Source organism: Notamacropus eugenii, chromosome 6 (assembly GCF_028372415.1).
Source record: "Notamacropus eugenii isolate mMacEug1 chromosome 6, mMacEug1.pri_v2, whole genome shotgun sequence".
Taxonomy (NCBI): Eukaryota; Metazoa; Chordata; class Mammalia; order Diprotodontia; family Macropodidae; genus Notamacropus; species Notamacropus eugenii.
Window position 1 is genome coordinate 332,344,339 of NC_092877.1, and position 14,823 is coordinate 332,359,161.

At 34.0% G+C, this 14,823-nt stretch overlaps 1 protein-coding gene across 1 annotated transcript in view; it reads left to right on the forward strand.

Moving 5' to 3' along the window:
* The window catches only part of DIPK2A (divergent protein kinase domain 2A), a 36,847-nt gene extending 22,482 nt beyond the window's left edge, over positions 1-14,365 (forward strand). Inside the window, exons 2-3 of the mRNA XM_072618222.1 lie at positions 5,927-6,230; positions 11,395-14,365. Coding sequence (XP_072474323.1) covers positions 5,927-6,230; positions 11,395-11,726 — 636 coding nt within the window. The 3' untranslated portion in view covers positions 11,727-14,365. The remainder of the gene's footprint in view (positions 1-5,926; positions 6,231-11,394) is intronic.
* Positions 14,366-14,823: the final 458 nt, after the last annotated feature.

A 14,823-nucleotide genomic window follows, 5' to 3' on the forward strand; every position in this document is an offset into this window, starting at 1 on the left:
TAGAGCTCTTCATAACGTGACTCTCTAACCTTTCTAGCTTAATTATCTATTTGTGCATTCTTTCATTGGACTCCTTGTTCTTCCTCCTTCCTATCTCCTGTCTCTATATGTTGCAGGTTGTCTCCACTATCTGGAATGCATTTACCACTGTATTTTTGCCTCTTGAAATTTTGGGTTTCCCTTATAAGTCAGCTCAAGAGCTAACTCTACCTAAAGTCTTTCCTGATGCCCATCCCAGGTGCTAGTGTCTCCAGAATATCTGGATTTGAGTCCTGGCTGTACCAAATACTTTGTGACCATTGACAAGTCACCCTTACTTTCTGGATCATATTTTTTTTCTTGTGTAAAATAGGAGGGTTGGTCTGGATGACTTTTAAGGGCTCTTTTAGCTTTAAATCCTATGTTCCAATAGGTTATTTAACTAATTGCCCCATTAGATTATGATCTCCTTTAAGGTAGTCATTTTCTTTTGCCTAAATTCCAGTGCTCAGCACCATGTCTGGCATGTAGTAAACTTAACAAAAGCTTATTGATTGATTGATTGATTGATGTGACAATTTGAAGATCTCTCCTCAGTAACTGTCACTTTAATTAGAAATAATAATAGTATTTGAATACATCTTTACTTTTCAGCCTAGTTTTACTTATAAAGTTTGACTGGATCTTAGTGGAAGTCCTGTGAGATGACTAGAAGAGGTGGTGTTCCTTTTTTTTTTTCTTTGTAGCTATAAACACTGGGGCTTCTGGAGGCTGAATTAATTGTCTAAGGCCATATAGATGAGTTGTGATTCTGATCTGAGGTCAGGTTTTTTGACTCCCAGCCTAGGGCTTATTCCACTCCAAAGCATTAGTATATTATGTCCCCACTAACTAGAATTCTAGCGAATTGGAAAGCATTCATGCCTTCTCAACTGACACACTTCTAAGTAATGTTGGGTTTCCTCATAGCAGTTTTACATTTAATGGTTGCCAGTGTAATCAGGCCTTGACACTACCAGCCAACTTTCCTAATTATATTGGTCTTCGGTAATATCCCTTAAACTACTTCTTGATCATCAGTCATCATTCCAAATGTGTTTCAGCCTACTTGCATTCAACATTTGTATCCCCATTGCCCTTCAAATTATCTTAAACTTTGCTACCTTGGAGAGTGTGATATTCCAAGATATGCAAGCATTCAGTATTACCAGGAGAACTTGGTGTTAAAAAGATCAGCTTGAGGTTATTAAAGGCATTAATTGCATAATTCCCCAATTTAGCAGACTGTACACTTACATATATCTATCTGTCTTTCTATCTTATTGCTATACATTTTTAAGTCTTTTAATATCTTTATGTGGGAATTAGAAGACTTGGGTATTATCACAAGTCTTTCACTTCGCATTAGTAAGTCATTTTATGAATCATTACCTGGTTCCCTTATCTGTAAAGAATGAGAGAATTGGACTAGAAAGTCTCCAGATACCTCTAGATCTTATGTGACCCTATGTGAAGGTTGTTGGGTTATTTCATGAAAATATGTATTATGAGCAACTATGATTGGTGTTTACATGTAGGACACAGTTAAATTTTTTAAATATGCTTAGAATCCCATTTTGCAAATGTTTCTGGGAAAATGGAGTATGACGATAGCTGGAAAAGAATGATAGCAACACCTGAGACTATCAGTGATTGAAAGAAAAACTGCAATAAAATGGATTCTCCTAATACTTAGTTATGGTTACACTGGTTGACTATATCTGCTTTTCCACTTAGAAAGCCCACCCACATGCTGCCTGTCTATAAGGCATATTTGAAACTCTGGCTTGCCATTTATGTTTTGTATTATTCAGAAATGGCCCTTTGCTTAAAAAAAAAAAAGTTCTCTAGTTTTAGTGAATATGTTCCCCAAGTGCTCCTAAAAACCATGTTAAATTTCATTTTAAAAATTATAACAAAGCCCCATTCTTATCTGCTCCATTCTAATTTCTTTAAGGATACAGACTGCTGCTAATTTTTGTGACCAGTTATTTCTATCCACTTCTGGAAATCTTCATCAGAGTAGAGGTTATTCTTCTAAAGTGTCTCTTGGTCTACACTAGACACCCCATTGAATGTGTTCATGATTTAGTTGGCCCTTCATAGCATGTAGATCTTAAGGTGTTCGATGCATGTCCTGAATATCATAACTAGTAACATATATTATGATATATGTTACTATGAATGTCAAGAGGGCACAAATTATTTAATTCCTGATACATTGTAATGCATTTCATACAGTGCTTTTTAATGGGTTTCACTCCATCATATTAACATAGCTTTGTACAAAACATTAATTGTATTTTAGCTTCAGGAAGATGTTACAAAATATAGATATTCTAGTATAAATTGATGTATTTTAAAAAAAGTTAACATAACCCTTTACTGCTTACAGTAAAAATCTTTAGTAGTAACCTATACTTATTTATTTCTCAAATCTGAGTACATAAAAATGTAAGCAGATTCTTAGGACCCTGTATTGGCTATTGATTTCTAAAATATCCATTAGATATTGTTCTGAGATGGTATCAAGCCATGGTATTTTTCAGTATCTGAAAGCATTAATGTGACTAATTTTAAGCAATTATTGCCCTCAGATCAAACAGTGAAGGTATGTATTTGTGAATGCTTTTAGTTCATCTCTTGAGAACATATCTCTTCCTTTAAAAAAATGAATACCTTTATGCTTTAATCCTACATCATATTTATTGCTACAGTGAGACACTATCTCAGACACATTAATTAAATTTGATAACACTTTTTATATACACAAAATGTACTAGTGCATAGTATTGCCTTGCTAGTTTTAAATCTTATTCTAATTCTCAACTGAATATAAATTTATTAAAAGTATACATTCCACTGAATAGTTTGTTGCTACCGTTTTTAAAATTTCAAATGAATGTAATTTCCTGGCATGTAATGTTTTAAGTTTTTGGATTACGTTCAGTGTTAAAATAAGATGATAGTTCACATTTGCATCTTACTTTATACTTGACTAAATTCTTTTTAAGGTATTCAGTCATTTGATTCAACTTTAGGTGTTAAATGTCTATTAAATTCATAGTACTTTGTCAGTTAAATAAAGGGGATTTTAATAAGACATAGTCTCTTCATGCAGTCAACAATGTATAAGGAGCTAAGATACCTATAATGTGAATAAAAATAATAACAATAATGATGATAAAAATAGTAGCTAATATTTATATAGAATTTATTATGTGCTGGCAGCTAGATTATTTATGAAATGAAATTATCTAATCTGGTCTCACAGTAACCCTGGAAGATAGGTGCTATTATTGTCCCCATTTTACAGTTGAGGAAACTGAGGCAGACAGTTAAAATGACTCACCCAGGGTCTTAATCTAAGTTTCTGAGGCTGGATGTGTACTCAAGTCTTCTTGCCTCTGGGCCCAGCTGTCTGTGCACTGTGGCACCACCTTACTGCCAAAATTTGAGGCTATTGAAGAAAACTAAGGACAGCAAAAAGGTGGGATTTGTTTGTTTGAAGCTACATAGAGTAAAGAGAAGTACAGTTTTTGAGAACTGGGAGAACTCAAGTGGTTATGATGGTCTGAAAGAGAAGGGAGAGTTCAGAACGAGATAAAGATTTTGGGGGTCATCTTCACACATGAGAGTTGAAGCTACAGGAATTGATAAAATTGTCAGGGGAAAGAATATAAAATTGAAAGAGGACCAGAGACAGAAATGTAGAAAATATTTGTAATAAAGTTAGGAAGAAGAACTCAGGAAAGGAGAAAAAGTGGTCATAAATGTAATAAGACAACCAGGAGAGTATAACCCCAGTCGAGAAAGAAGGAAGTAATCAACAGTCAAGCTTCAGAGGTAAATGACTGAGAAAATATCTTTGAATCTGGCACTATAGAGGTCTGAATAGGCAGTTTTAACAGACGAAACCAAAGATATCTTTAGTCAGGAAAAGAATAGATGAAGATCATGAGAAATGTTAAATGGAGGAGAGCTCACTGTGTGGTTTCAGTATTGATGGAGGAAGAGGCTAAGTCAGCAGGTGATGTTCAATGTATGGGTATTGGGGCAGGCTGTGGAGGAGGGGGGGATGAATTGTTTTGGAGAATGAGGGGGGGAAATCAATGAGAATTGAATCACCTTTCTAAAAATCAGTGATAGATTTATAACTAGTGAAAACAGCACAAATTTGTGACTATCCAGTGAAATCCAGTAGCCTGGGAATTGGTCAAGACTACCAAGAGTTAGTTTCAGAAAATCAGGGTATGTGAGATTCTAGGTTTGGAGATGAGTATAACTGACCCTTTTAGTCAAGACAGATTCTAAGGAAAGTTGTCAGAATGAAGAAGATAATGAAGCACATTTTGATCTATTAAAAGACACATATGACCTAGGCTGTCAAGCTTTGGAAGATTATAGTGATAACTAATAAGTAATTATATGAAAGTACAGTATTAATAAAAGGGTATTGAGAGTAGATCAGAATCATAAAGGGTTAGACTGAGTTAAACTCATAGATTCTTCAGAATGTTGAAACAAAAAGGCATTTTAGTGATTACTTAGTCTAATACACATTGTTGCTCTTTCCCCCTCCATTGCTACATCCTCTTGTATAGATGAGGAAAAGTGAACTCAGAGAAGTTGTGACTTGCCTAATGTAGCAGAATTGATAAGTGAGATCTAGAACTAAAGTCCAGATCGTTTGACTCCAGGTACAGTGTTCTCTCCTATTACAGAGCCAGAAGAAATCTGTCAAAGAGAAAAGCCTATTCATTTACCTAAAGAGTAGGATTCGAGAATTCATCTTGTACTAGCCAAAGCATTCCTTGAGTCAGAGGGATAACTTGAAAGCTCCAGGTTTTATTTAAGATATCTCTACTTTGAAGGGAAAAGAGAATAGAGTAATGGATGCCAAAGGAACGATTGAAAGAAGAAAACTAATATTTGGGTCCCAGAACAAAATAAAAAAAGTAAGTAGATAGAACCTATTTTGATCAATCAATAATACTTATTGAACTCCTACTATGTGCCAAACTCCATGCTCAGTGTTGGAGACACAAAAGCAAAAGATAATCCTTGTTCTCAAGGAGCTGACTTTCTAATGGGGGAGACAACATGCAACCCCCCCCCTTTACAAATAAGGTACATACTGGATAGATTAGAAATAATCAAGAGAGAGAAGACACTAGAATTGTGGAGGACTTGGAGTTGGAAGGAATGTTTTAGATAACTGAGTGAACCCTATTGATTAAAAAAACAAAACAAAGATGACCAAGCAGTTGGCTTGTTGCTTAAAATCACAAATATTAACTAACTCTGAGATATAAGTCTAGGTTCTGACTCCAAATCATTTCTTTCTGCTAACACTTTTCTAAGATAGAACTATCTTTCTCCCAGTCCAGAAATACAAATGTTAGAGTAATTCCAATGGGCAGGCAAGGAAGCAACTTTTTATTTTATAGCAGTTTAGAAGGAAGAATACATATGCCTATTATGAGGAAAGCTTTGGTAGAGATATTCTCCATCTTTGGTCAAGCATGATTTGTGTTAGAAGTAAAATTCCCTTAGAGCTAATACCATGAAAAACAAAGTTATTTCCTTGGTCCACAATGACAGTGCTTTTATCTAGTTAAGAATTACCATTTATTTATAATAAATAATTGAACAAATGAAACGTGTTTTCAGGCCCTGCACAGTTAGTAGCCACTCTGTGATGGTATCTAAATGTGTTTTGTTTGTCCTTTGGACTAGAGAAAGGGAAGACTTAGTAATTCTATGGTTCTTAACATTAAGTAATAAAATGTTGCCCTTGAACATGTTTCTTCTGCAGCCATCAGAAAACTAACTCCATCTCTAAGTAAATATCTTTGTGATGCCTTTGTATGTTGGAATTAAAATATTTTGCAACCCACTTTTACAGAGTTTTCCATCCGATGAAGGCTGGCCATTTGCAAAATACCTTGGAGCATGTGGAAGAATGGTGGCCGTGAATTATGTTGGGGAAGAATTATGGAGCTACTTCAATGCACCCTGGGAAAAACGTGTTGACTTGGCTTGGCAGTTAATGGAAATTGCGGAGCAGCTTACCAACAATGACTTTGAATTTGCACTCTACCTCCTAGATGTCAGTTTTGACAACTTTGCAGTTGGTCCTAGAGATGGGAAGGTGATCATTGTAGATGCTGAAAATGTTTTGGTTGCAGACAAAAGATTAATTAGGCAAAGTAAGTACTTTTAATTTTCTTTCCCTATTTCTCACAAATTCAGTTTGATACACATAAAACAATTTTCCCATTTTGTGTGTGATTAGTTAGGACTCCTTAAGTTAAAAGCCATTCTTCCTCTTCCTTATTTCTTTTTCATTTGTCTAAGATCACAAGTGTCAAGCATCCATGGGCTCATGCAGCCCACAGCATTCTGAGTGCTGCTGGAATCACATTAAAATGTAATTGAAAAATATTTAATAAATGGGATAATAATTACATAAAACAGATGTTAATGTGTGCTTGTCTAAGTCAATATGTGGCCCTCCTTTAATCTGACACCACTGCTCTAAGATGACTAAAATGGGTACCTACCTATGGTTGACCCTACATGTATTTGTATTACTAAGCAGTGCTGCCTCTCCCCTATATAAAACTGTGTTAATTCTTAATATACTAATGTAGTTGTATTGTTGAACAGAACTTTTTTTTTTAAAGAAATGTAACCATATCTTCATCTGTATGAATGCAGAATTAAATTTCACAGAGAAATTCACCAAACTCATATTCAGAAGTTAGAAGAAAGTATACTAGCTCTGCTTCAATGGGCAGATCATATGACCTCTCTGAGTCTCTATAAAATGAGGGGTTTGAATTTGAAGATCTCTGAGATTCCTTTGAATTTGTGCCATTCAGTGATAATGTGACATGCAGGTGCCAGAGCCTCCTTTCATAGAAGCTGTTTCTTGTTGATTTGTATATTACCTATTCAATTCCTGACATTTCCTGTGTCCCAGTGAGTTATTCCAGGAGACTACACTCCTGGAGCCTCACGTTTTCCATGTGTGCATCTTGTGACAGTGCTCCTAATTCCCCCACAGGACAAATAGGAAAAGAGATTTTTGGAGGCAAAATTGTTTCCAGAATTGTTCAAGAAAGAGAATTAAAGGGGAGCTTTGATGTGTAGTACCTTGAGAAATGCACTGAATAATTTTAAAAATGTTAGTAAATATTCCCATCCAAGGTATCATAGATCCTATTTCCTAAGTATTAATTTATCACAGGAGGAAATTTTGTAGCAATTCCTTCATTTTACAAAGAGAGAGGAAGGGAGGGAGGCCCAGAGGAGTCAAGTGATTTGCCCAAGGCTTCATACATAGCAGATTGAGAATTCAAACCCTTCTTCTCTTGATAGCAAATTTGTTGATCTTCAATTCCTGTGGGCATTGATGTCTACCATATTCAGACACATTTAGTTGAACCTCCTTCATGCAGCACCCTGTGAAACTTTGTTGCATTTATCTATGTTTAATTTTTGTTAGCATTTGATTAATCTTGACTTTTTCTGTGTAGTGTGTTGTGGATAGATGTTACCTTCCCTCCTGCCCAATCCTTTGCTTAAACTTTCTGTATATGTTGCTATTTATATAAATGCAAACTTTTGGCAATAAAATTAATACAATCATTGAAACTATTTTAAAACTTTTCCCTAATCTCTGCCATTTAATTTTAAATGCAAAATTTAAAACTGCTCATGTAGCTTTAAAGTACTGAGTAAATTTTCAGTTTTTTGAAAATACATACATATATGTGTGCATACATACATACATACATATCTCCCAATAATAGCCAGTTTTTATTTTACAAGGAATTTTTGCTCATAGATTTAGAAAGTCTTATGCAGTACTTAATTCTTTGAATTAAATCTAACCTATCAGATAGTACTTCTGTATGACCAATGAAACAGATTAGAAGCTAGGTCATCCACATTCAGTAACCAGATTCTGATTTGCAAGATACATCTTCATTTTTTAAAAATTGCCTAGGATAGTTATAGCTACCAGTAGTGACCTGAGAATAATTTGTTTTTGCCCTTCTTGCAATCGCCTTCTAAATCTTTCAGGAAATTCCCTTTGTAGTTGAGACTTAGTGGTATTAACTTTGACAAATTCAGAACCTTGTGTGGCAGTCTTTGATATCAGTGACTCTAGCCCCAATGGTACTCGGTTCTCTGTAGAAATGTTTTTTAAAAAGATGGTCAGATTGTGTTACTATTAGTAGGTAGAGTATAGCTTCAGTGGGGATTAAATTAGGGAGGGTTTGTGTGTGTATGTATGTGTGTATTGTATACCTGTGTATGCATGTGTGTTATACGCATGTGTATAATATATATGTGTGTGTGCCTCTGTAAATGTGTATGTGGATATACCTTGCAGTGCATGTATATACATGTGCATACATATATGTATATTGTGGGGAGATGTCTATAGATGGATTACCTGTATATAAAAGGTTTTTTTCTGTGAAGATGCATGTGTATATGCATATATATGCACATACATATACATACATATATACATACACACATACATACATATGTATGTTCCAAACAACTGACTTATAAGCAAACTCTTGGAGTTTCCTATACTTTACTATCATTACTAGAAATAATATTGATGTTTAAATTTCCATCTCTTACCTGGTAAAATATCTTAGGATTTGGTCATGGCAGGGCCATTGAGATCATCTCATCCAGTTCCCTCATTTTACAAATGAGGAAACTGAGATCCATATACAGAAAAAGGTTTATGTAAAGCATATAGCCATTAAGTAGGATAGCTGGGAGTTTAAATTCAAGTAGGATGATTATGATTTTTCCACTATGCCATGAGGATTTTAGGTATCTTTGAAGGGATGCAAATAATTTGTAATTACTCTTTCACTCATTTGTATATAAGTGAGGCTTTGAAAGTGTTAAAAAGTGCTGTTTTTCAGCAAATAAACAACTGTTTAGAACAAGAGTTTAGAAGTTATTATGAGAACAACTTTTGAATTAGTGCACTTTTGCAATGATTGACTCCTTGTCAAGGATAGAGCATACTACCAAAGTCTGATAATTATTGCTTAATAAAGATGCCCAAAGATAGAAATGGCCAATGTATGTGTGTGTTGTGTGTGTGTGTGTGTGTGTTGGGGGGGGCGGGTTGTAGAAAGAGAGACGCATTAATACATTGTTATTAGAGTTAGGAATTTTGTACTTATTTGGTATGGATGTGACTATAGTCTGGCAATGTGTTCTTGTCTTATTTAACCATTCTGAAAAGCAGTTTTGAATTATGATGAAATGATTAAGATGTCTATACCCTTTGACTTAGAGATACCACTAGAAGGTACAGGATGTCAAAGATAGAAAGATCTTAAATACACACAAATATTGATAGTAGCAAAGAACTAGAAACAAAGTAGATGCTTGCTGACTAAGGAATGGTTAAATAAATTTTGGTACTTGAGTGTTATGTGATACTGTAATATAAGAAGAAATGAATATGAAGAATATTAAGAAACATGGGAAAACTTATGAAATGATGCAAAATGAAGGAGAATCAAGAAAATATACATAATGAGTATACAACTATGAATGGGAAAAAATAATAAAATAATAGAAACAGAATCCATGTTATCAAAAGAAGAGATAAGACTATATCTCCTTCTTTTCTTTGCCAAGGTGGGATATTATGAATGTGAAATATTGCACGTAACACTGAACTTGGTTGATGTGTTACAGGATAGTTTTGCTGAACTTTTGTTTTTGCTTTTCAATTTCCTTCTTTCAAGATTACCCTTTGGGACAAAAGGGAAGGGAACATATATTGGGAAATGGAGGTGATGTAATGATACTAGAGATTTAATTTTTTTAAATGTATTTGCCTGGAGTTTTACAAATTTATTCAAATGGATTTTTAATTGAAAAGCAAGAGAGAGTAAAAAAGCTGCCAGTATTGATAATAGCTCCAGTTTAGAGATGCCCAGAAATTCACAGGAAGCAAAAACTTAGGACCAATGAAAAAATCTGTGGCCTTGTGTCTATACGTAAATGGTTAAGATTTGGGTAGGAAAGGATGTTAATCAGAGAGCTTAATGCACAGAGACAAACCTGAGCTTACAGAAATAACTGAAACTTAGTGGAGTGAGACTAGTTACTGAAATTGTCCTGCCAGTGGGGATAGCTTACGTGAAGGAACAGGATAGATACTGGGCAGAATGGTGGACATAATTGTCATTGAATATTAAAGAGTATATAAATTCATGAGAGGAAATTTGGGAACCAGACAAGTTGGAGCATGATAGAGAACATTTTTAATGAAGATCTATGGAGGTAGAATCAGAAATGATATATGTCATATTTGGTATATACTTCAGACAGTCCTGAACAGAATCAGAGAAATAGGTGGAGTTTGGGAAATGAATCACAAGCATGGCACAAAAGTATAATTAATAGTAGTAATGGCATTCTTCAGGTATCCAATCATGTTCTTGTTTGCTTTTTTTTTTTTGACCAAAAGCTTAATATGTTAATGTTTTTAAAAAAAATTAAAAAATATATTTTTATCTTCCAAGGGAGATGGAGGAAACTATGAGTGAAATTGCTATTCTGGGTCTGATTCTGAAACAAGAAGGAACAAGTTACTATAGTAGAAATGATGGTAACCTTAGGGGATAGTCACCAGTCTGTCTTAGAATTTGTGATAGAAAAGGAAAGGAAAACTTGTCCCATTTTGACATGCAACCTCAGTTTTGTAGAGTGCAGCTTTCAAAATGTTAAGGATTCCATGGCTTAAAATTCTGCAAGTATGTCATATTTAGGAATGGAATTCTGACAGCACAAAGAATTACAAGTAAGATGGGGGTGGGGTTGTCTAAAAAAAAAAAACCAGTTTGGATACTTGTAGAATTCTTACTACAGAAATATGGGTACTGTACTTTAAGAATAGTGTCAGGATCAGTAAAGACCAAAATCAGCTGAATCATGTTGCTGGAGCTAACTCCAAAATATATAATCATTTGGATTTCCTATTTCTGTTCTTAATGAAAATAGTGTCAGTGAAGGGGAAAAAATGACAAGAGAGGAGATTAATATGCACTCTTTTTTTCCATTCATTCTCTCCTTTCCTTATTCATAGAATTGTAAACTAAGTTTATTATAAAGCTTTAATTAAATATGTATCTAGCTGCATATAAATATGTACATTTTCTTGCCTGTTCTACAATAGAAGCCACATTCTTCACTATATATGTTACCTGTACTTAATCATCTAAGAATATGTGAAGTAGTGCAATTCTTTGTATTTGGAATTAAGTGTTTGACAACATTTCATAATATATTTTCTTCTTCCTTCTTTCACAGATAAACCTGAAAACTGGGACGTATGGTATGAAAGCAAGTTTGATGACTGTGATAAAGAAGCTTGCTTATCATTTTCGAAAGAAATTCTTTGTTCTCGTGCCACTGTGGATCACAATTACTATGCTATTTGTCAGAACCTCTTGTCTAGACATGCCACCTGGCGTGGCACTTCTGGAGGACTACTTCATGACCCACCAGGCGAAATTGCCAAAGATGGCCGATTGGAGGCCTTGCTTGATGAGTGTGCCCACCCAAAGAAGCGGTTTGGCCGATTCCAAGCTGCCAAAGAACTGAGGGAATATTTAGCACAGTTAAGTAACAATGGGAGGTAGTCCATGCCAATTGTTTTCCTTCTTTTTCCCTTTGACTAGCACTGGCAAAAAGTAAAGATATCACTCTATGGGGAGAAATGAAATTTTCAAGAGTTACCTTCAAAAGATAAATTTAATCTAGTAAATCTGCTATGTTAACATTCATCAAGTGTGGCATTTCAAAGATAATATGATGCTTCTCTGCAAAGACATGTATATCTGTCTTATGAAGATTCCAGCTACCATTGACTTTCTCCCCTGAATATCTGAGGGATGGATCAGCAGTCATTGTAAAGCTATTGGAGATATCTGACAGCTTAACTGGCTTGTGTATCAAAGGGTACTTGACATAGCCTGCATTAGTATCACAATTTTGTGAAACTTTTGCATTTGCTTGGAAAGTCAAGTTAGAATGGCCTGTTTTATAGGCCTCTTTTCCTCCTGATATATGGGAGTTTTTTTCTCTTCTATTTTATGTTCACCTTATTAAATTTATATACATGCAGCTAAACTTAGGTATTGCATTTTTTTTTAAACTTAACTGGTTTTCATTCATTGCTGTGTGGTTCTTATTTACTATGAGGGCAGGATTCCCATGTTTACTGTCTTTCAACTGGATATTATGTATATGCCAGTTCCTTTTTGTTTTTTAAACATTCTGAATATGTTATGAACTTAATTTTTCTTTCTTGTGGGTCTGTCATTGCAACTTTCATAAGAACACTTCAGGTCAATTAGTAGTTATACAGATTTCTACCCACTATGCCAGTAAGTATAATTGAGCAGGGAGTTCTTGGCATATGTTTCAAAATGTCTAAGTTAGATTGACTAGAGGCTTTAAGAAAAGCTTAGTAGGAAGCAACATTTTAAGATCTGCTTTTGGCAGGGGAGGGGGAAAACCCTGAAATTTTGTTTTTAAAGGTGAATTAGTACAATGGAGTAAATAAAGCATATGCCAAAGAAACATTAGTCCCAAGGCTAGATTTAAAAAAACATTTTTGAGTTCTTTAGCCTGACTAACCCTAGATTCATTAGTCTCCTAGCTGTTTTATTTTTAAGATGTAAATTTTCTTCATTCCTTCTTAACTTTTGGTAACTGATTTCAAAGTTATTCTAGGGCTGTACATTTTAGGATTTTGGTCATTTGTTTTTTGTTTATGTGTGTGTGTGTGTGTGTGTGTGCATATGTGTGTGTGTATGTTATTTCCCCAAGTTTATCAGTGTTTGATGTTTACCTAGTTCAGAAAGAGGCAGAAGGGACTGATGTAAATTTTTACTCCAAGCAAGACTGAACACGAGTGTATGGTTTAGGCTGTTCAGTCAATCTGCCTGCTCTCTCAACCATGGTATTCATTGCTCCTATACAAGGATGATAGCTCCCTATATCACAGATGATAATGCTGTGTGGGCCATTTAAGAATGATAATCATGCTGTAAGTTGCCTACCTTCAATGTAGGTAATTTTAGCTCATTTCTGTTTACACTACAATTTAGTACAGTGTCTGATATGAGATTGACCTTATTCTAAATAAAAAACGTGATTGAAATATGCACAACCAAAATAACTTTCTTGAAAATTACAAGAGCTTAGTTTTTACATTTTTAAACAATTATCATTAGAACTGTAATAATAAGAATGAAAACAGTAGCCACTGTGCTTTTTTAGTAGCACAAGCATGGAATTAAACCAAAATTATGGCTTCATGATGGATTATTTTGAGTACTGTATACGAAATTTCTTTCAAAACAAATTAAAGTTTTTTTTTTCTTTTTAAAGAGCAGGGTGAAATAGAGTTGATAGTTCTGAAAATTTATTTAAACACGAAAAATTAGCTTATATTTTCCAAATATAAAATGAGTATGGATTATGCAAGTCATTTAGACTGTTTTTTTAAATGTCATAATCTAGCTCTATAAAGCATTTCTTAATTGAAGAAAATAATTTAAAGCTGTTTTTGCAAATTCTAAAAGGTTTTGTTGTAAGCAAATTTACTTTTATCTATGGTAGACATTCATCCCATACTCAACACTTTGAAAAGCCTTCAAGTAACAGCTACATTCTTGACACAAAGCACCTTTTCATTTGAACATATTCATTCATATTGCAAACCTTAGAATACCAGTGAAAATCAGGAACAAAAAACCTTGACCTGACATTGAAATTGATGTTCCTTTTACTTTTTTCTCCAAGTTTGATTTGAATGTGTGATTACTGAATGGTATGAGAATACTGCCAGGCATGATCGATAGTAAAGGTAGTTTTTCATAACTGCCATTTTTCCCTTTTAAATTTGTTGTGGAACTTAGTTCCTTTGAAATAGGCCAATGAAGCAGATTATGGAAAGAAATTGGAATTTTAAAACTATAGGGAAAAACTTGTATGTGAAAAGCAATAAATATTTTGTTCAATTTGCACCTATCAGATATTTATTATACAGCAGCAGTTTATATTTTTAATCATTGCCCATTAATAGACAAACTCGGTAAAATATTTTTGAATGAGACATTTGGGATTTGTATGTGCATTAAAATTGTCTTTTGTACTGTAAGTTACTGTTTAATTTCAATATTTTACCAGAACTGTCTCCCTGTGCCTTTATATTACAAAGTTGTTTCTACAACTTTTAATGATCTTAATAAAGAATACTTTATGAATCTTACCTTTTTCAAGCTCATTATTGTCTATATTAAACATCTAAACTTGGTTTGAGTAAAAATAAACTTTTTTATTGAACTCTACCGTGGATAGGGGTCAGACTTGTATCTGTTATGCAAACAAGAAATTTAAGGTGAACTTTTAAAAAATATTACAATTACATTTGTTATTTGCTTCTGTACTTTGACTATTTTAAATTTTCTTTTGCTAGTCATTAAAAATGTATGCTATAAATGTTATGATGAGGAAGATTTCATGGACCTTTCTTTTTACTAACATGTCCAGAACTTCAGTCCTGTGCATGTTAGAGTTAAGTTACATTTCTTTATAATGGAGGATAGGGTGCCTTCTCCCCCCTTTTGAGACCAAGGAACTTTGAGGGAATCCCCTAAAGTTTGGGAGGATAATGAAAAACTTAATTTTAGTCTTTTGTATTTCTTTCAAAAAAATTCATACTTTATT